The 23,563-nt window shown below is 38.2% G+C and overlaps 1 protein-coding gene and 1 pseudogene across 1 annotated transcript; both read right to left on the reverse strand.

The window, feature by feature from the left end:
• Positions 1 to 1,199: 1,199 nt before the first annotated feature.
• LOC150077159 (uncharacterized) lies at positions 1,200 to 12,437 on the reverse strand. Its single transcript, XM_090385798.1, has 6 exons — positions 12,382 to 12,437; positions 5,223 to 6,061; positions 4,750 to 4,961; positions 4,000 to 4,188; positions 3,502 to 3,768; positions 1,200 to 2,026 (listed from the first exon to the last, which is right to left on the reverse strand). The coding sequence occupies exons 1-6, from the start codon at positions 12,382 to 12,384 to the stop codon at positions 1,200 to 1,202; spliced, it is 2,337 nt and encodes a 778-aa protein (XP_090241924.1). The 5' UTR covers positions 12,385 to 12,437.
• Positions 12,427 to 15,423, reverse strand: LOC150077160 (flavin-containing monooxygenase 5 pseudogene; annotated as a pseudogene).
• Between the last annotated feature and the right edge of the window lie 8,140 nt (positions 15,424 to 23,563).

Consider the following 23,563-nt stretch of genomic DNA (forward strand, 5'->3'; position numbering starts at 1 on the left):
TATGTCTGTACATGGTATGTGTTCTCTTGTCGGTTTGCCTGTTTTAGTGAAAAAAAAACACCAGTTCCTGGGTAGGGGGGGAACCTTAATATCTTCGCCTGAGACCTCCATCGTACTGATAAACAAAAGCAGAGCAACCTCATTATCTAGAGTTAAATTTGCTTTATCGTTAGTTATAATATTTTAAATAATGACAGTTATATCGCTGGGTCCCTTACGGCCAAAAGGTCTGGTTCAATGAACGTTGATTCACTAGTGAACCAGCAAATTTCTTTATTTTTGAAGCCCGTTAAATTGAGGTCCAGTAACTCGAGGGTGTAATGTACTCTTAAAAATCAATTTCTCTCAAGCTATGATCTAAATTAGTTTCTGACCCGATAATGGATGTTACAGAAAGTCAGGATTACATCTAATTGTTGTATTCGGATCATTCTTCAGTTTTTTTTATGCTTAAGCTGCTGATAATAAACATTTATAGTGCGTAGGGAAGCAGCAGATTTAATCCAACTAGTAAATTAATTTACGTTTAAAAACTATAGCGAATTACGTGATTCACTTCTCCCTTGGTCCACTTTTCTTTCTACTCTTCTTAACCTATTTCCCTACCACAGTGAATTGAATCCTCCTTGCCCACTGACAAATTTCGTTCCTATTACAAACTCCATCTCATTTAGTCCTAACATAGAGATGAACTGGCAACATATATTGACACTGGGGCTTCATTTTGTATGCGGAGTTGCTAAAGCTCCTTAAATGCAACTACTGTGTTCGGGGAGATGGTTATAGGCTCCTCGCCTTACTATTAGAAAATATAATCATTGTGATGGAGGTAGTCTGCATTATATATTGAAAGAAAATCGATGATGTGCCTCACAGAGGAATGCTCTCAGACTTACTTTTCCCTGCTTTTTAAAATAAACATATTTTCGAAAAAAGAATTTAATTTTTTTAAAAATCAAACATTTTATGGACATTAAAATTTATACTGTTCCATAAAGAATAAATAGTGAGGCATAATAGTAGTTATAAAAACGTTTACTACTAAATTATGGCAGTGAAGTACACTGCATGTTTATATGTATGCATTAACGTAAGTCAGATTTTATAAACAGCTTGTAACAATCAAAGTGTCATTGGGGTACATAAATTGACGATCTGATTTCAAAATCGAACGAAAAAGAAACCCGCTCTGAATTAGGCTAAAAATGGGTCGATGGTCCCGAAGGCGGTATATAGTTCACGTCCTCCCAACAAAAAATTCCGTTTCCGTGGAAACCGGGTTTGCATTTACAGTACCCGATGTTATTCGGAGGTATGACGCAATAACCATGATTGCTGCATTCTCGATTGGTAGTGCAGATGGAAACGAGCTGAGACTCGCGCAGTTCGACGTCCATCTCGGTTTCGGTCTCTGATGTCGTTTGTTGTTCCTCGATCTGCTCCGTCATATTCTGGTTTATCACTTTATTAAGATGGACCTGAACAGTCGGCGCAGGTTTGTGCTCAGATGGAGGGGCCTCCGTTGTCGTTGTAGGGGCTGAAGTACTACGGTCGGATGCTGTAGTGGTCGTCTTACGGCCTGGTGCTTTCGTCGGTTTCTTTTTCTTCTTCTTCTTCTTACCAGCAGCCTCGTCTAATGCCTCTTCAGTTTCTTCCATGACTTCTCCTACATCCAAACCCTCCTCTTCGCTGGCTTCCAATGGCAAATCGCCTGTATATTCGTATTCTTTCTCGGTACCTTCTTCCTCAATTTCTTGAGGAAATCGACGCCTTCTACTTTTTCTCCTTAAGTCAGGTCTTGAAAGGGTTTTTGCTTTTCTCTTGGACATCACTCTGTGAAAGGTCCTCTCACTGGGAAATTTTTTCTCTCGATAGTGTCTCTTGCTGCTCACGCTACGAATTATCCTTCTCCTTCTTTGTGTTGGTGTAGCTTCCTCAGCACTGCGCTTTTCTTGCTCGATCGTGATTTGCTTTATAGCTGCAGTCTCCGATTCCGAAGTATGGCTGGATATTTCTGGAGTGCTACCTGCAAATAACAGAGAAATTGTGATATAAGAATTAATTTTTTCAGGAATAAAAACATTAAGCTGATTTCAGTGCAACATATTTTCTCTTTGTATTTTCTCTTCGTATGCTTTAATGTCAAAACCACTGTGCTACCTCTGCTATTAGAATCTACAGTACTTAGCGCCGTGCATGGATTGAAGGTTGAGAATGTTGAGAAGAAAACAGCAAAAAGAGAAAAGCGAGCCTTTAGTCATGATTATGAAAATATCACCGGATTCAGGGTCCCTATAGACTGGATATGTGTGAATGTATCAACTATTCACCAACGGAGATCAAAGGGAAACATTACAGACCTATTAGCTCGACTTCTGTTCCAGGGTAAATAATAGAGTCACCAATCTGATTGGATACTATGATGCAGTCACAAAGGAACTGGATGCAATAAGTAACAATCTTGATATCGTATACTAAGGTTTCAGAAAATATTTTAATACTCTTGCATGTAAAAGATTTGTACCAAATTGGAGCAGTGTAGCATTAAGGGAAAGTTGCTGCTGTGGATAAAGGGATAGTTGAGTGAGAAGTAAGGCGTCAGAAGGGTGCGCTTAACAGGAAAGTTTTGCAAATTGCTGCGCCTGAAGACTAGCCGCCTGGGAGGAGATTTGATCGAGCTGTTTAGGAGCCTGAATAGATTGAGTAAGTTCAGCGCTGATAACATTCTTCCCGTTGCTCAGACTACACACATCAGGCAGCATAAGTTCAAACTGATGAAAGATGGTTGCAGAATAGATATATGGAAGTTGTCTTTGCCACAGGGTGGTTGATTGTTGGAACAAACTTCCATCTGTTGTTGTGGAATTGTTTGAATAAATTGATGGAAGAACTATATAAACTGTTAAAGAGGATGGACAGTCGATTTTCAGTTTGCTGGACAAAAAATCCGAGTTTCCGGGAGCTCGACTAACTCTGCCACGATGCGAAAAAGGTCCATAAAATTCCTCCCGTTATCGACGGGACTCGAACTCAGGCCTTTTCCACTAGGTGTGGGGAGGACGGCGGTCCTACCAACTGTGATACCACGAGGGCAGACATATGATGTAGAATACATCTATTAAGTGCTAATTATCAAACATTTTCTTATTTTATGCTATCTCTGTCTGCGCCCTCTACAAGTAATACATTCAATGTAATTTAATGCCACAAGACCATGTAGTGTATGTGCTGTAAGAGGAATGAATACTTGAAAAACATTATGTTCGAATTAAAATTAATAAAATAATTAGGTTTATTGATCTCTGTAATTCAAGAACAAATTTTTCCACATTCAGTACACCGATTTAATTTGATAGAAATCAATGAACTAATTATTTTATTAATTTCATGCCAAGTATAGTATTTTTCATACAATTTAAAAGTACATGTATTATAAAAATATTATTAATAGCAATGGAGCAATTAAATAATAATACAAAATTGATTTCATCAATGTCTTACTCATTTCCTCAATCAAAAACCTCCTCTTGGCGACAAATACCCCTTTAGAGGTGTACATAGAACATGAGAGAACCCCTTCTTCTTCTTTTCTTAGCTCCCTGATGGATACTGATCTTCCGGAATGGCTAACTTTCATGTTGCTGGGTAGGTCGCTAACTTCGTCAGTTTTTTCCATTCGCCATTCGAAGGTCATCCCCTCTTCGGGCAACATAATGTAACTCTCGACGTGGATTGTAATTTCTTCCCCAGAATAGACTCGCCCCAGATCTGTAAGGGAAAAAACACAAAAAGAAGGAAGAATTTTTTTTAAACAGAAAGTTGATACCCCAAGGGCAGCTGGACTTCGAGAAGGCGTGTTAAAAAAAATTCCTAATTATGTTAACAAAATTCCTTCGAACACTCCCGATACCACAGGGGGACATTAATTTAATATAATATACAAGATTTTTAAACAAAATTTATATATCAATAATTGCTGTCACTTTGAGTTCAACTTACCTTCAGGGATGATATTTATTCTGAAGATGATTTCCGAAACAAAACGATGTGTTTTGGACCCCATTTCTTCTTCCACACCTCGGATCACTCGAGCAGTGAAGCAATTGAAATCAAAGTTGGATTCTGTGAGAGGACTTATACGCAATTCTTTTCCACTGCTGCCAATCACCATATTCCAAGGAGGATTGTCTGCGTGTCACAAATCATAATCTTTAACCATTATTTGATTTATACTGGATTAAAAGTACCTTGTTAATTTAATGGAATTAAATAACAGCACAAAAACTTTGCCTACATCAAGAGTTGTCTGGGTATTGCACTATGGCATCGGTAAAAAATTAAACTGCCATTTATTTAGAATATGAGAGACACTCCTAGAGCAGCCTGTTGGATAGACTTCCTACTATCCGATGAGAGACTTATTGGTCCCTCATTAGATAGTAGGGTTCTAGTGATAACACCCTGAAAAAAGAGCAGTAAAAATGGACAAGATATCATTAGCTATTTTATAATTTATAATTTTACGCCCACTCTTTTTCACGTTCTCTTTGCTCTGTGGAATTACTGAAACCGATGACCACACAAATAGTTACACACTTATACACACCAATTCATTGTCAGGACATTAGATTTTGTAATATTTCGGAGACCTCTGGGCTCTAACATAAACCCTCCAAAGAGAAACCGTGTATTTATAGATTGTGATCAATTAATGCATTATCTTTTGTAGTTCAATCTTGTATAACTTACCGTGTTCAATTTCCATCAACAAAGATTCGTTTCTATCCTTCAGTCTGAAATGCTGCTGCCAGAGAACAACAACATTTTCTCTTCCCATCTCTTCTCTACCAAATTTCACAGAAAACGTCAGCGAGTCGCCAACAGACCTATCATACCAACAAGTTCTTCCAGCAGCGTCATAGAAATCACATTCTCCTCCAGGAAGGACAAGAAGAAGCTCTCTAAAGAAGAAAGATAACGTTAAGTGAGCTTGACAGACTACAGAATGGGCTACACAAAGCCTAGGGGAGGAAATCAGTAAACAGAGTATCAAATTGCGTATTATGCAAGATGAAAAATCCAAAGTTCCGTGGGATTTGGATTTTTCATCTTGAATCCAAATTTCCCTGTATTTCTCCATACAGGGAGAAATGAATTCTACAACCAATGACTAAGATATATGCAGAATCGGCCCATTATCGAAACTCGTAACAAATACTCACCTTTCTTCTTCCAACTCTTCCATTGCAAGTGGTTCCTGATACTGGTGTCGACCTGCTTCTCCAATTCTTCCTCTGCTTTTCGATCCGCCAGTTCCAGTTCCTGTCGATCCCAGTTCCACAGCGAGTACTTTCACTAATCCGGGCATAATCTTTTCGACTAGCTGCTGTTCAATGTTCCCAGACTGGGCTTCATCCCCCGACAGAGTCAAGTTAGCGATGAATTCAGATGGATTTTCCGCATACTGAACTTTAATATTCGCCCCTCTGCCCGGTCTCTCTTCTTCAGTACTCTGTTGAGCCGGCTTTTCACCACCAAGCCATCGCTTGCTTTCCTTTTCAATCGTACGGGGGTATCTCCTGTGATATGACCAACTGGTGTGTCTGACTCTCGAGGGAGAATACCGCTCTCTTCGACGAAATACTTCTCTGTTGGGATTGCCATTTATTTGTCGACGTTCAGAATGCTTTTTAATGCCTACAAGCTCGTGGGGATTCGCATAACGATTTGATTCTGAATCTCGTTTCCACATATGCCCTCCAGCGTTATTCGAAATGGGAGTTTCTTTTTGTTCGACGGTAATTTGAAGTGCTAATGGTTTGTTGGGGATGTCCTGTGATGGTGGGGGCGGAGGAACCAAAAATCCAGGCTGTGACAGCGGATACAGCGAGGCACCAGAGACTGCGTTAGGTTGTGGACTCCTATAAGAAATTTGCTGTGGCGGAACAAGTTGAGCGGCTGGAATCAGATTACCAGCGATACCCATAAGTGGGGTGAATGAATCTGCTGCCACTAATTGACGATGGTGGAGCGATGTAAACAGGAAAATAGCCCATAAGATCTAAAGAAAAAATTAAAGAAATGAAAATGTATTACAAAAAGAAAATCATATGTTTACTGTATTTTAAATAACAAAAGTTAAACAGTTAACTTTTATGAAATCACACATCGAGAATTGTAACGTTTGTGCCGATTTGTTTATTTTAATAACAAATAATATTTATTAAAATTGTTCGTTAATTAATAATTAATGATACTAGAGTAAATTGTCCATGCACGCTATTGTCAATTTTTGGACTTCAATGGAATCTGTAAATTTATAGATTTCTGCTCTTCTTATTGAAATATTTACCTTTCTCATGGCAACTCTGAATGTTCACTGTTTACATACACTGTCTTTATCCATTCCATCATGGCTACTGAGCTGGACAAATCTCATGCCATGAACTCAACGTAATAATGGAAAATCTGGATTATTTGAAGACGTAGAAAGAACTTGTTTTTGACAATGACCAAAGTAATATTGTTGGCCACTTTGTTAGCGATTTCCTACTTTTCGTTGAAAACAAAGTTTGCTCAAATTGTTTTCTTTAAAATTAATTTAAAGGAATATTATATTCGAAGTATATTTTGTCCAAGCTTTTACATATTAGCAAAATGACTTCGAACTATTGGAACTGTGCCAAATTCAGCACCATACTCCAATAGATTTATTTGTTGCTCATTCATTCTTTTATTCGCACAGGCTGATCATTCAATTCATGGAAGGCAGCGCTATTGCAAATTAAAACCCGCATTCGCTCTGCTGAAACCGTTGAAGTTTTGGCGAATTTCCAGTAGATGGCAAGAGTGTATGTCCAAGTTTTTTCTGAATACGCGCCAAATGGTGTGAAATCTGACGATTGATATTCTGCTGTCTTCATCCAGAATCCTCCTGAGCTCTTGGAATTTGTTGGAGTGGTGGAAGTCCGTGGCTATCCATGTCGCGAGTCACCAGTGACAGATTTTCGATCTTCTTTAAAATTTCAGCTTTCTTTAAACACGGACTGCGTAAACTCTAGCATTTCTCTCACAGTTTCTGTCCCAATCATACCACGTTGAAGTCAATACCGAATAAGCTCACAAAACCGTTCACAGTACCACACGTAACGTAAGGCCACTTTTAAATTATCAGACATGTTTGAACTTGCGTGAATACCCTATATCAGGGTATTCTTGGACATACATTCTCCTTGGCCTCTCTACCTGAAGGTCGCCAAAACTTGAGTATTTGTACGGTGGCGCTGCCATTCCTCGATATATATTATCAGCCAGAGTATGTATTTATATATTTATAATTCTTTTAAACTATATTGTTAAAAGAGCCCAAAAAACAGGAATTTCCTATAAGAAACAAAATCTAATTACATTTCGGATATTGAAATATGTTGGCTGTATTCGAAGGTCGATTGGTAACTATGATTGGCATTGGTAACTTGAATCTTTCCAACCGTCAGCCTCAACAACCTGCGGTGGCAACTTATTCCAGTAATTTAATCATGGTATTTGGCCTTGCGTCAATAAAAATGCACGGTGATGACAACTTCATTTGGATTGCCCTTCCGAGATGTCTGTGTCTGATATTTGAATATCACACTTGGCTTAATTAAGGTCATGGTACATTTGTGGTACTTGATCTTGTCTGTCAAGGTTTTTATATTTTGATTATCTATGATATAAACTCGCTTACACAATCATCATCGAATATCAAATTCATAAAAAGATTTACTTGAAAAGTCATGCTTTGGGGTCAGTTCAGATCACTGTATCTATTCGAATTTTCATTGTGCAATCATTGGGCCTTTGTTAGCGATTCACTTTGACCTTTGTTCGTTATTCTATATCGGCGTTTCTTCCTAAGATATTTCAATCCTTTTATTTTTTTAAACAATATCTGAGTATCAAGAGTAAAATCGTATGAATGATATCTAGAGGTCATATTTACTTCTCATCTAATTCCATATAAAGTTTATTCACTAAACTGAATAGTCATAAAAATAAATCAAACAATAAATCTTCCTCTTTCAGCTTTTATGTCTAAGTGCCGTGATATTTATACATTGTATTTTTTGATTTTTTTATTTCTTTTGAAATTTCACGTACAGTTTTAAACGATTTAAATATTTCAAATAATTAATTTTTATAATATTTTGCTATATTCTACGATGTATTCTTTTTTAATGTTATGTTTACTGTTTAATCAGTTATATACATGCGCTCTAACTGAGATTTATGTTTTGTATAAAACTATATATGTATATATACACAGTATACTGTATACAGTCTTCAGTTTTATTTTTTCCCACTCAGAAAGCTTTCCACTAGAGGGCGCCTGATAACTGTCCATAACACCAACTTACACTCAGAAACAATCGTCGTTAAAATTATGAAGTATTTTCTTCTGCAGAGCCACAAATTCTGTTAATAACCGAATAATTATTGAAGGAAAATATCTAACTTCTGGTATTTCATTAAAAATATTTGTGGACATTAGTTAGGAATTCCCTCGGTTTTATAATTGGTTCATGCTGGACCCCAAATCAATTCGAAGTTTATATTTATATTTTTAGTTTATAGTTTATATTTTTTCATACGATATTTTGTTTTCATAAGTAAAAATTGTGTTCACAAGTATTGAAAATATATATTAGTAAAGTTTCCGTTTAAAGTGATTCATACTTTCCTACATTTATTACACAAACAGGAATTTCCTACATGCAGAAAATTCCTGTTTGTGAAACATCGTGCGTACACCGGTTATGTCTCAATTCTGTTTTTCTTTTGAAACAAGCGAAGTGCTCACTGACTGAAAAGCACATTTGGAGTAACAATTCTCAAACTTCAGTAATTCTCAAGAGATTACGTAAAAGAGACGAAAATCGATACATTCGTCTTCAATTTGATTTCATTTTGTTTTCGATACAGGTTAATCTGGATTTTCGCAATTTTATCTATGTTTTTATTGGTACTAAATACAGCCGGTTTCACCCCTAGGAAAAATAGATGATCTCCTAGAATTACAAAATTATACGTGTCAGCCAAAGGGTATCAAAATGCAGCTTTGACCCACTGCTTCCAGTCCCACCAAGAATTTGGTCACCATTCCATGCCTTCTCACTCAACTGCATGATACCAACTTGCCTTCCTAGTGAAGATTCCTGCTGGAATTGGACTTTGGCAAAGTGCAAGATTAGATATATATATATTTATATATCTGCATTTTTTTTTCTAGTGTACTCTTTTTATCTTATTTTTATTTATCTACATTTTATTTTCATTTTATTTTTTCTATTGATTATTATTATTTATTATTTATTTATTTTTTTAATTTTTGCTAGCACTCACAGGTTTTACCTTTCACTTCCTGTGGGGGCAGGATTTTATTTTATTTAACTGTGTTTTAAATTCATTACTTTATTTATTATTTATTTTATTTTATTTATTTATTTTTTTTGCTGATACCTTGGGTTTGGTCTGCCCGGGGTATGGGATTATTTGTTGGTATCCACTGGTATAGCACTTCTTCTATAGTGGGTACGGGATTTTATTTATTTTATTTTATAATTATTATTTTTTTCTCTGATGCTACAGCAGTAAGAGCTAAGAGTTTTAAAACAGAGGTTTAGCCGCTGTACATGCCTACCTCCTGTGGTGTAGATGGACACTGGGCAGGCTTTCCAGGTGATCTCCTTCCTGGTGACAAAAAGGCCACAAACAACACAGAATTTTTGCAGAGTTTTGTTTTTATCAAATTGTACCAAGGCAGAGTTGAACTACATAAGATACCATACAATGTTTATACGGTTCTATCAGTAATGTCCGCACGGTAGCGCATTGCAGTGGTTACAATCACTGTCCTCTCCACACCGGTTGGTAAAGGTCCGAGTCCGATCCCGTAAAATGATACGAGGAACTTTTATGGTTATTTTTCATTTCGTCAGTCTCAGGCGTGGAAAACAAGTTTTTTACTTCCACTCAAATCGACCAGAGAACGCATACAACTTATGGATATAACACACATGAACAGATGGGTTGTCCTTTGGGTGGCCCTAATATTTCAGTTTGTTTAGTTCAATCAGTAAAGAGGTTAGGGCGGGCAATGTGAGCTCGTATATCACGTTTTAATGCAACCCACAGAATTTCAGTGGAACTCGCAAATAGGGTATGACTTCTATTGAAACTCCACCCAACCCCTGGGTCTGATTTCGCCATCATGTTCCTAGAATTACTCGAGAAGGGGCCCAGATTGATGAGCAGTCAATTTATGTATACATTTTTTTCAGTATAAAAATGAAAAATTTATCCATAAACCCGATATAACCTTAAACAATCTTCTGATGTCCCCAATCACTGCAACACCAACAATAACCTTTCTTGTAATTCGTTATGGACTATAAATGAGAGTTTGCAGATGGACTATAAAATGAACTACAATGGACTATAAAATGAGAGTTTACAGACAAAATATACTAACCCTTCGTGCTCTTAATTACTCTGGAGTGAACTCTAAACAGTGGAACTCTCGTCTCTCTTAGTATTCCAAGAAACAAATTATTTAATAGTATGCTTCCACCAAAGATGGGAGTTGTCACGACTACAAAATAAAAAGCTAACTCCATTATCAGCTAGTGGTATTTTGATTACTCGTACATCATCAAGATGCATTTCCTGAAACTTTCTTATGATGGGGAAGTTGAGGAAGGCGGGTAGGAATAGTACAGGCTGACTCCAACTGACCTTGTCAAACTGGGACGTGATATTTTTTTCGTCCATCTCTCTTAATAATAGTATTGCGTGAATGCAATTATCCTCAAAGTTAGTAAAACGGCCTTGGAAGTCAGAACACACATCGCAAAAATTCTTGTAACAGCAGACTGATCAGAAAGCTTCTAAAAAAATAGGCATATAATAAATAAAATACAAAATTAAAATAGATAAAATATGAAGTTAGAGAAGCAGATAAGATATAAGAACTATCCATGCTTGAGATCGACTAACCCAGCCACAGAGTGAAAAAAGTCCATGAAGGTTCCTCATGTCTTTGAGGGATTCGGACCCGGGCCTTTCCACCCGGTGTGGTCAGGGTTTTAAGGACTTAACCATGATACCACGAAATATTGCAATATTTTACTCTCTATATTGTAACTACTCTGGAGGAGTGTGAACAGTTTCTGGTCAAGTAAGAAACGCTTGTGTCTTTCATTTATTTATTAATATATTTCACAAAAATTCACACCTGATTACAGGAAATAATGCAGTTTTCTTCGCCACGTTGACTCTTAACATTTTGCTTTAAAATAAAAGAATTTCTAGCTTTTTCAAACTGTTTGATAGTTGCTTTCGCTGCAAACTCATAAAAGTATTAAAATTTGTATCTATCCTCTCAGTTAGATAGACGGTGAGATTCCTAATACTGTCCAGACAAAAATTTCAATGGGTGAAGCATCCAAATGAGCGCAAAAATTGCACCTGCAACTCCCATCAACAGAAATCTATTAACATTATATTTTTTTCTGTAATTAATGGAGTGAGTGTGAAATGGCTTTCGAAATCTTTTTTCCCAGTTCATAATCGCTTCGCGTGCTCCATACCACTTATGAGGACCTTGAAGACGGAACTGATAAGGAAAACAAGGTGCCATAAGGCAAGTCCAAAACAGTTTTGGGTCCGTTAAAGCCAGCTGAAAAAGATTAGGCTTAGCTCCAATCAGAGTGGCTATCATGTCCAGATATGGACCCCGTTCTGTCACGAAGCAGTGACGACGACTCTTGATGTAACGCCTCCTGTTTATTTTCTTCGTTCTTTTAATGTCTTCCAACATTGCAGGAGAGCAAGGAAGCTTCAGTTTCCCATTGATAACAAGGGCTGCCCACCGTGATTGCATTTCTATGACTGGACAAAGGGCACCAAGAGTTACGATGATCCCAATAAATGCCATAGTGGGATGAGGTAGTTTAGGGGGAAATACATATTTGTACAACTGAACTTCGTCAATATTTGTGTATACAACATCACTAAGAAAAGGAAACTTGATGTCGTAGCCCGTGCAAAAGACTATTGCATCCAGCTTAGTGGAGGCATCATCACCTTCAAAGAAAGCCCCATTCTCCACGAATTTGAGAAGGCTCTTCTTTAAAATGACAGCCCCACACATAAGTCGAGAGGGTAGAGTGTCGCTAACAGTGACATATTGACTGGTAATACTATGGCTAGGTTTTAAACCATACAGGTCATGATCTATGACATTGTAATGGGACTTTTCCATCATTGAATTCAAGAGTCTATTTGGTAAAAGACTGGCAATAATATGATCCAAGCGGGAAAAGAAATCGAAGAGTTTACCATTCGGTAATAGACGGGTGCCAATCCAGCATCCTCTTCTAGTGCTTAAGTACACCTGAAATGAAAAGAAAAAGTTTAAAAAATGTATATTATTGTTGTCCAGTAAAATATGCGCCAAAGTAACGCAATTAAAAATTCTCCACAAAGTTTATTAGTTAAAATGCAATTTTATTTCCTTTTTCTTAATTTCAGAATTAACTTAGTTAAAAAAACAACATTTTGAATGTTCTTTTAATTGATTTAAATTAGAAGTTCATTTCGCAATGCACGCTTCTGTAGATTAATGTGCAAATACTTACCTTAACTTAGAGGAAATTCTTAATCAGTTATGCAGAGTTAGTAAGGATTTCGGACTAAAGATGAATATGGCTAAAACAAAAGTAATGATGAACAAGTATGCCACAGAAAGGGATTCATTGCGCGAAGAGATGACGACAGATGGACTAAGAAAATAACATAATGGTACCCAACAGGAACTAAAATAAAACCTGGAAGACAACAACAGAGATGGACAGATGAAATTCAACAGTTCGTGGGCAATAAATGGATGGCCATTGCATAAAACAGAAGGAACTGGAAAGTTTCTGGAGAGGCCTTCATCCTGCGGTGGATTGAGAATGGCTGATGACGATGATGATTAAACTTAAAAATGTTTCAAATGTTGTTGAATATTATCTCATATTAACAACATAATATTAAGAATATGAGAGTGGGCAATTAACAATGCAGGGAAGGAGAAATGCTACAAACGGATTAATTTAACGTTGAACTACTTAAGGATGACAGCATTCGAAACAACTTCACTCGGAGATTGGATGCCGCAATTAGCATAGAGATAAAATGTAATAATGAAGAAATATACGAATATTTAAAAAATATTGCAAAAAAATAGCACATGAAATCCTAGGCAAAAAAGACGAGCCAAGGACCCAAAAAGACCTGGATTACAGAGAAAGTAGATGCAGAATTAAAGTGGGATCATTCCACACTTCAAAAGGCTTATTACAAGGCTGTTGCATGTCACCATACCTTTTCAAAATTTATATCGACATCTGCCTAAGATCCTGCTAAAAAAAATACAATAAAATGGAATTGCCGATCAATAAGAACATCTATATTCACAATTTACTTTTTGCAGATGATCAGGTGGTGATAGTACAAGACTTAGAAGATGCAGAAGACTTAAGACTTAGAAGATCACCATGCATGTCGTCAGTTGTTTGAGGAAATAAACCATCGGGTCTAAAAATCAGTTTTAGCAAGGCTGAAATTAGGACAAATATTTAAGGTTTTAAAATAAAACAAGTCGATAAATTCAAATATTTGGGATCAATATTATAAAGTGATGTATCATCCCAAGCAGAGATCAGTAAGAGAATTTCAGACGGCAGAAAGGCTATTGGCATGTTAAATTCTGTTCTATGGAACAGAAATATTCTAAATGAAACAAAGAAACTTGTACTTCAAACGATTGTACAAAGTCTTCTATTGTATGAAGCGGAAATCTGGACGTTGAACAGGCGAGGGGAAAACAAATTGCTCTCCACAGAAATGGATTTTTGGAGACGCTCAGCAAGAACTTCTAGAAGAGACAAAAAACGGAATGAAGACATAAGAGAGAAAGAATATTATTGACACTGTCAAAGAAAAGCGTTTAACATGGTATGGACATGTAAAACGGATGCAAGAAACCAAATATCCAAAGGCTATCCTGGAATGGATACCTCCTGAAGAAGGAGAAGAGGAAGACCATGAATGGATTTCCTCTTCCTCTGGAAGAGGAAATCCATCCATGTCCTCCTAGCAAACCTAGGAGGACACGGATGGATAGAGTACGGGAGTGCATGACAGCCCGAGGTTTAATAGACAAGACATCTTGAACCGCACTTTATGGCAGGAAAATTTTCTACCAAAAAATAACTTGTAGGCTGAGGAAACTCATTGTAAATGGAAACACTCCTCTTGAAGAGGAAGAAGAACTTAATAAATTGGCTACTCAATGTATTTTTACTGATAATGCAATCAAAGAACCTGTCAAGACATTGCAGCGTTGGTGGGACACAAAAGACTACAATGTGTGATCTCAATGTCTAAAATGGTTTCTTTGTGTGGGCTTACTTTAAGGGACAATCGACTAGTCTGCAACGGTCTTTATGGTTGCCAAGATCGTTATAGCAGATATCCTAGGAAGAAATGAATAAAATTCAGTGCTTATGAAATGTGCCTACATTCTCTTGTTGCATAATCCAAAATTTCTGAAAAGCATTTTAAAGAATTTATAATTTAGAAATAATAGAATAGGATTCTGTTGCCAAGCCATTAAATATAAGGTGTGTTCTGGACGATGTATTTTGTGTTAAGAACCTTTTCCCCATTAATTTATAAAAACCAAAATGGAAATTTACAAACCTTGTCACAAACATGACTCAGTTCAACAGCAACGTCCACTCCGGAGTTTCCAATTCCGACGACTGCCACAGTTTTCCCTTCGAAGCCCATTCCATCTTTCACACTATGGGAGTGCAACACCTTCCCTCGAAAATTTTTCATACCAGGGATGTCTGGAAAGTGGGGAAAAGTGTTGTTACCAATGCACACCATCACGCCATCAAAAATGTCTTGAAATGTACCGTCATTTTTCTTATTTCTGACGTTCACCACCCACTTTCCAGTGATTTCGTAATCGGACGCCTTAAACACTTTCACCACTTCGTGATTGTATTTTATGTGACGCAGCAGATCGAAGTGTTCCGCGTACATCTCGTGATACTTCAAAGCCTTTTTGTGGGTCAGATAGTTGGGGAAGAAAGCAGGCGGTGGGAAGTCGCTGTATGCGCTCGACTCCTTGCTGGTGTTCATGACGGTGGACTTCATTACAGAAGGCACTCCAACGACGTCATCATCTCGATATCTCCACACTCCTCCCCAGTTGTCGGTCCTTTCAAAGCACACCACATCAATCTGTTCCTCCTTACACGCTTTTATCGCTGTCAGACTAGCAACTCCCGCTCCAACCACAGCTACTTTCTTCGTCCCCGACATTCTACTTGCAAAAAAAGAAAAAAAAAGGAAAGAAAGAAAAAAACAGTTTAATGATTGGGATGGCAGTCAGCTCATGTATGGCTAAATTCTTTAATTCGTAAAACAATTACTGGTTCTTAGAGATAAATGCAATTTTAATCATTATTGCTGATCTTAATAGAAGAAGAGAGTTGAATCACATTGGTCCACTTGATTTCTAATGGGTTAACTCTTGATGATCCTATTCAGGTTGTGGACAAACTGAATGCGTATTTTGCATTTACATTTACGCATGAAGAATTTTTTAGGAATGGGGATGGGGATGCCTGAAGTGAGAAAATTCTGGCGCAGAGCTGAATCATTTTGTGATAACTGAGGAGAAAGGAGAGGATAAACTGTTGAAACTAAACGTAAAAAAGACATGGTTTATGGGATCTGTCCATTTATCTTAAAGGAAGAAGCGAAAGGGGTAAGCAAACCCTTAGCATAATTATGAGAGCATCCCTGGATTCAGCGAGTGCCCATGGACTGGAAGATGTACAAATATGTTTTATTAATTCACAACGCTGTTCTTTATTTTTTAACCATGTATATAGATTATATAAATCTTTAAAAGAGTTACATAATACACACACTTGCCTCACAGCCTTGGTTACATTGGCGCTTAACACACACCTTATAGAAAGCTAGCTTTACACGTATATAAACCGGCTATAATTCGTCCTTGATACCGTCTATAATTCGTCCTTGATATACAGACGGTTTATATTCGCTAACAGTTTGAAACAACGACAAATTAACAGGCACTTACTCTCTTTGGAATGATCTGATTGAGGTAAGAAATACGCTGCAGAACTTGTTAACACAAAAACACGTGTAGAACTATGTCTATGTACTTCGTCCCTGAAGTACACTCGTTTTCGTGACTCCTATCGCAGAGGAGCAATTAGAAACCTTGAATTATTTCCGCATCTGTCACATGTCTTCTGTCCGATAATAACAAGATCATTTCATTGGCTAGACTGACTTAAGAATGTAATTAATGGGTGCAATTTTTTCAAAATTGTAATCGTGTATAAACACTGAAAAGAAGAAGTGCTACAGTTATAGGGAAGCATGTGTTTTATCAGCATTAAAGAGCAGCATAAAAGTATTATATAAACATGCATTTTTGCTATCAAAAGTATTGAGACACCATAGGATAATCGCGTAATTTGTAAAATGCCAGGTGGCATTATCAGTGGCCTTCTCAAGGTTTACTATTATTGTTATCAGAAGCTTGGAGGAGACTTTAATCCTTTTAGCCCCTACCTGGGACTGCCACTGGGCGTTAGATGTGAAACCCTTCAGTTCATAAATAATGAACTGAACTGCATTTAGCTGACTGCCACACTGCAGGGCTTAGTGTTAGACGAATATCGATGATTCTGATGTCCCCAATGGCATCATAAGATGTCGTTGGGGACTTCAGAAGTCTTATGAGGATCTACATCCTCATAAGACTTTTACGGAAGCTGTTCGTAGTAGTACAACGCGAAATAGACAGACTCCTGAAATAACAGAGATTCCACTGCTAACGTCTTCAGTGGAGGTGGCAGCTTTTTCGGGCAGACCAATTGCTGGTGAAGATAGGATGGATTCCGGAAGTGGGATCTCTGATTCCGAAAACATACTAATACTTAGGCCCTCAGCAGAATCGTCCCTGGCGTCTAGCCAGGATATCAGGAAGGCAGTTACTGAAGTGATTAAAAAAGATCACAAGGACATGAAAATCAAGGGTGTACGTCTTTTGAGAAATAAAGGTATGTTGTTAGAGACAACAAATCCTGATGATGCCAAGAAGATCTCAAGTGCTTCTGCATTAAAAAAAGCAGGATTATCAATACAAAAACCCAGATTGTCCGATCCTACAATTTTGATCTACGGTGTCCCGAAAGACTGTTCAAAGGAGGATATTTTGGAGGACTTAATTAATAAAAATTTAAAAGACTTTGGTTTTAGCCAGGAGGAAGTTAAGAATGAGATTACATTCATATTTAACTCTGGCACCGGAACCAAAGTGACCAATTGGGTTATTGGTTTCAGCCCACGCCTTATGGGATACGTGATTCAGAGTGACAACATTTATTTAGGTTTTACGTCACATAGATTTCGTAAGTTTACACTTGTAAGCAAATGCTTCAGATGTCTGGGATATGGTCACAGTGGGCACAGTTCTGTTCCCATAAAGCTGTATCTTGTGGCCACTGCGGGGGTGGAGGCCATGTTTTTTCTGACTGTATTCACAAGGAGGAACCACCTCAGTGTGTTAATTGTAAACGAGTAGGGATTGTAATTGTAGGGATTGTAATCACTCGGTCAGGGATAATAAATGCCCTGAGTATCTTAAAGCTGTTGAATTGACAGACCGAAGAACCAGACAGGAATAATACAACTGTAATTGATTCAACAAGTGTTAACCTGCAATACGGCGAAATAAAAATTCTTCAAATTAATGGGCATAGATCTCCTGCAGCGGCGGACGAGATTAGGAACGCTGCTGATTATCTGGGGTTTGATATTGTATGCTTGCAAGAACCGTATTACTCTTCTCAGGTAGGGGGTTCAGCGTATAAAGTTATAGGATATCCAATTTCGGCAAGGATTATTGCCTCAAGTGACGATCGACCCAAGGCCGCCATAATTATCTTTAACAGTGAACTAATAATAACAACTATCTCAAGTGAATGTTCTGCTACCACAGTTTGTATCCTGGTTTCCTCCAGGGACCAGTCGTTTTATCTAGTTTCCCAGTATTGTCCTCCCTCGGAAGATATTCAGCCAGCCTTACACAGACTGGACAGGGTATGTTGCAGATTTTCAGCTAACAACTTACTACAGCTGATTTCAACGCTAAGTCTACACTTTGGAACAGCGGCTTTTCTGATGCTAGAGGCGAGCAGTTGGTTGATCTGATCTTGGATCATAATCTCTGTGTAAAGAACTTACCAAATAAACCATATACATTCTCGACGACAAATGGTGAATCTAATATAGATGCTACTTTAACCTCCATGAATCTGGTGGATAGGGTGCAAAATTGGGACGTCAATCCGTATCTAATTAATAGTGACCATCAAGCAATCACCTTCTCGATTCTACCTGAGGATAGGCAAGTGGATATAATAATAAGAGATTTAAGGCGTTTTCGGATGGACAGGGTGAACTGGACCAAGTTTCATGAATATCTGAATACAATTTTTAATGGAGATGACAAAGTAATTATTAACACCTTAACAGCAAAAGAATATGTTTTTCTGGTTCAATATCATTTATATCAAGCGATGGCCTACTCGACGAAAAGAAAACAGACAGGAAGAACTTCTGTCCCATGGTGGTCTTCAGCACTAGCTGAATTGAGACAACAAACTCAACAAGCACGAAAAGCATACCAAAGGAATAGGCATCTATCGGACGCAGACACTCAGGCTTTGAAAAATGATTACAGAGACTTGACGAAGAGGTACCACAAAGCAATTGCTGATAGCAGGAAAAATTGTTGGCAGCGTCTGGTGAAGGAAACAGGAAATGCTGACCCTTGGGGTATAATATATAAGCTTTCAAGAAATAAACTTTTGTGTGGTGAAATTTACAACACGATAATTAGAGAGAATCAAGAAACTTCGGACTGGGAATCTACAGTCGAAGGGATAGTGAGTAGCCTATTTCCGGAAGATTTGCCGTATATGGACAGCCCTGATCAAGCGGAAATTAGACGTATTAATCGGGAATATAAGGGAACAACCGAAACTGCCATTTTTAATATGTTTGAGCTAGGAGCTGCAGTAGCTAAATTGAACCATAAAAAATGTCCTGGCATTGACCTCATTGAGAATCAAGTAATTGAAAAATTTTATGAATTCCTCCCTGAGATTTTATTGAACTTATTTAATAAATGCTTGCTAGAAGGGCTTTTCCCTCTTGAATGGAAGCTTGCGCTCTTAAAAATCTTGCATAAACCGGGAAAGCCAAAAACAAACCCAAGAGCATACAGGCCAATCTCTTTATTGGCCAATCTTGGAAAATTATTTGAAAAGTTGATTGCCCCAAGGATTTTAAAAATATTTACAGAACATAAACTCTCCTCTGATTGCCAGTTTGGATTCAAAAAAGGACAATCCACTGAGGACGCAATCTCAACCTTGCTGACTTACATTCAGGAGGCAAACAGCAAATATGTTCTTGCTGTTTTTATTGACTTTGAGGGCGCTTTCGATTTCCTTTGGTGGGGGAGTGCTCTCAGGTCACTGCAACTGGCAAAGTGTGATGACTACCTGTCCAAAGTCCTCAGATCTTACTTTAAGGACCGACAAATTAGAGTATGTGCAAAGCATTTATCATACACGACTACCGTTTCAAGAGGATGCCCTCAGGGTTCAGTCTTGGGACCTCTCTTTTGGAATGCAGTGCTAGACCAGTGGCTCACGAAGGATAGCGATGAGTTCATCAAAGTTGCATATGCAGATGACTTGGTGGTGGCAGTGCAGGGAGGATCAAGACAAATTCTCGAACAAAAAATTCAGTCAGTTTTGAATAATTTAGTGGCATGGGCGGGTTTGGATAAACTAAAGATTTCTGTCACCAAGCCAATTTCATGGTGTTTAAACACCACTTCGATTATGGAAGGCCGCCAAAGGTAACCCTATATGGTACTCAAATTCCATATGTACAGAACACCAAGTATTTGGGTTTAACTTTAGATGATCGTCTCAGGTTTCATATACATGTCACTAAAATCAATGAAAAAATCAAAAAGTTCGTAGCTGCAGTTGTTAGAATTTCCTGCAAGGAATGGGATTTATCCAAAAAAAACTCTGGTATTGTACTACAAGACGATATTTCTTCCCATTGTAGTTTATGGTGCTGGTATTTGGTTTGCGGCTGCTACCAAGGTTACAACTAAAGCCAAGCTTCTGTCCCTGCAACGTACAATGTTGCTTACAGTTATACGCGCTCCAAGGACAGTGTCGACAAATGCCTTACAGGTTATTGCAGGTGCCATCCCCTTGGATTTACACATTATTTTCCGAGGTATTGTATATAACTTAAAGAAGGGAAGGGCGTTACAAATATTGAATATCACCTCTAATCCAAATAACAACATAAAGGAGGAAAAACGTAGAATTTGGGGCGAGCTTGTGAATTGCTGGCAGCAACGTTGGGATTTGAGTGAGTATGGAACCATTACAAGAGGCTTCATTCCAGCCGTAAGCTTTGCAATGGACAGGAGGGTGTCGTCTTGGTTTGCTCCCACCATGACAACGAGTTACTTAATCACTGGACATGGCTTAAGGGCCAAACTATTTGAAAGAGGATTAGAACCTGACCCCTACTGTTCGTGCGGTGAGGTTGAATCAGGTAGACATGTCATCTGTATTCTTCAGACAGGCAGGAATTACTAAATAGGTTACCAAACCTCACGGAGAATAATTTACCTCTCTTGGTTCAGAGGTGGGACATCTTTGCTTTGCTTCAGGAATTCTCGGCCGAAGTTTTTAAAAGAAGACAGGAGTTAAGAAATCTATTGCAGGATACCAATTAAGGGAAGTGCTGCACATTTGACGACAGAACACTTCGTGAAATGTCATCTTTATAGGATGTTTCTTCTTTACAGTGCGAGATGATCTTCTGCTCCTGGACACCCAAATGCAGGCTTGCATTTGTGGATGGACTCTAAGTGGAGATTATGTTAATCTAAGTGTTAATGTTTCTAAGTGTTATTGTTAAGTTAATGTCATTCTAAGTGTATGTTTTTGCTATTTACATGTAAATAATTGTATAATGTTGCTTTTGTTTCAACAAGTATACATTGTTCTTAGTTGGAACTTTTTTTTTTTCAATTATTTATTTATTTTTTATTATTTATAATTTTTTCGCTGGCCTCCAAGTTTGGGCAGCCTTGGGGGCGGGATTGCTGGCACCTACCAGTATAGCACTACTTCCGGTAGGTGCGGGATTTGTGCATTACAGCACACACAGAGAATGGTTGATCAGGTGTTGGTTAGTCCCTGGTGGCGAAATGGCCTGACATAATGATCTTTTTTCAGGCCTGTTTTGCAGACGTTCTGAGCTTTCACAGGAGTAAAAGGTGGAGATGGGCTTATGTCTAGGAGCCACCCTTCATATCAGGACACACACAATCAATTGTTCAAAAAGACTACAGTATATATAAGAGTATGTATATAAAATCTGTATATAAATATTGTATATAAATTGATTAATATATCTTGAGAATGTATATACAGTTGTGTGTTAATAAATAAAAAAAAATAAAAATAAATAAAAGTCTATTAGTATTTGAGTTCATGAGATGATTTCAAGATTGGACTGGAGATTCGATTCGGATATAGTCAGGGATGAGTGAGTCATCTCGTCATCCAATATTCCATGTTAAAACATTTCTTGATACGAGATTTTGGATGACCATATTGTAGCGGAACACATGGCACTGAACATGTCTAAACCTGTTTTTCGAGAACCTTTTTATCTCTTATTCCTGCCAGACTTTGTCTGATAGTGCAGGTTGTTGCCAAAATCTCTACTTTTACCATGAAGCTCAACAATCACTGATCCCGAAAACCCTTCATTCCTGGGAACAAAGATCGGTCCTTCATGTTCTTTCCCTGGATCTCAAAGCTGCCTTCGTACATCTTAATCCTCTCATGTGCCCCCTTGAGAATTACTACGGTTTGCTGGTAACACTGCACGCACATGAGAAATTTACTCATCAACAAGGTCATCACTGTTTCACGAAAGAAGTGGAAGACGATATCCTCCAAGAGGGATCGTTGTCGGCACTGCTGTTTCCTGCATTATATTTCTACCACTCATGACTGAGTTATCTACATTTTTAGCGTATGCCGACGATATTGATTCCAGAGCCCTGTACCTCAACAGTCGCTGCACATATCTTATCGCACTTCACTGTCCTCCATCAGTATCTGCATTAATTTTAGAAATTCGCCGCCTTCTTTAGGCTCCAAATTAATCCTGAAAAGTCGAAATGTTTGCTCTTCTTTCCTAAAGTATTCCACAGTCTAGCATTCTCTGCTTGACCCTCTCTTTCAGGGAATGCTTTATCCTCGCTTATTCAGTCAAATTCTTAGGGTGGTAATGAACGAAAATGTAACCTACAAAAAACAGGTTCAGCAATTAAACGGCCCTAGTGGGTAGCACAGTTGATAAGATCGCCGTCCTCCCCACACCGGGTGGAAATAACCTGAGTCGAATCTTGTCAATGACGGGAGGAATTTATAAGGTTTTTTTTTTTTCCCCCAACGTGGCTGACTTAATCGGTCTCAGGCGAGATTGCATGGTCTTTTTCTCCAGGAAACTCGCGTTTTTCATGCAGAAAACAGACTGAAAATCGACCTCAGAACACACGCAATTTACAGACAGTATACGCGGAGCAACATGGCCTTAGTCGCCAATGCTCCTAAAACCCCACAACAACAACAACAACAGCAACTACACTCAAGCATTCCTGGTCGAAAGACTTGCCCTCTGCAGAGATAGCAATAAAGAGATAATCAGACAGTCCCTATTGTGTTTTGCTCTATCGTGGGACATGGCGTGGAAATTTGATCTGCCACTGCGAAGTCCGACCTGAAGAGAATTTGGGGTCTAGAATTCTGGGTCCTAATGTTGGCCAACAATTGGGCTCAACTGCTATATACCACTTGAAAAATCACAGCTGTGCATCAACCTCCTCTGTACTCCTGTCTAGCACTTTGCATGTAGGCGGAGAGTCACAATGGAACTAGTCCTCTGGTCTAGAGTTCTCGACTTTATCAATTTCTGGGGGTCAGTGGACTGAAAGGGTCCCGCCAGAGCTCTCAGAAGTCTTCCAGTCCTTTGCTCAAACCTACAAAAGCTCTGAAATTTCAGTAGGCACTGTTCCAATAGCATCATCGATGCGCTCAACTTATTCGATATTGATTTTGGCTTGTGGTCCAAGGACTCTGCCTACAGAGACAATAAGCGGAAATTTTTGTGCAGATGCTGGTAGCTGTCGCTGAAGTTATTACTCGCTCCTCAGTGAGATATCCTTCTGCTTATACTAGAGGTGGAATATTTCATATTGTATTAGCTTTATTTTAATACTCTACTGTGTTAATTATTA

The sequence above is a fragment of the Mastigoproctus giganteus genome, chromosome 12 (genome assembly GCF_048544385.1).
Source record: "Mastigoproctus giganteus isolate SK-2022 chromosome 12, ASM4854438v1, whole genome shotgun sequence".
Taxonomy (NCBI): Eukaryota; Metazoa; Arthropoda; class Arachnida; order Uropygi; family Thelyphonidae; genus Mastigoproctus; species Mastigoproctus giganteus.

Bases quoted from the DNA above. Each gene is read 5' to 3' on its own strand.
- LOC150077159 (XM_090385798.1), bottom strand. The intron at 4,962-5,222 runs GTGAGTATTTGT...TTTCTTCTTTAG, and splicing joins GAAGAGTTGGAAGAAGAAAG to AGAGCTTCTTCTTGTCCTTC. The intron at 2,027-3,501 runs GTAAGACATTGA...TGTTATTTGCAG, and splicing joins GTTTTTGATTGAGGAAATGA to GTAGCACTCCAGAAATATCC.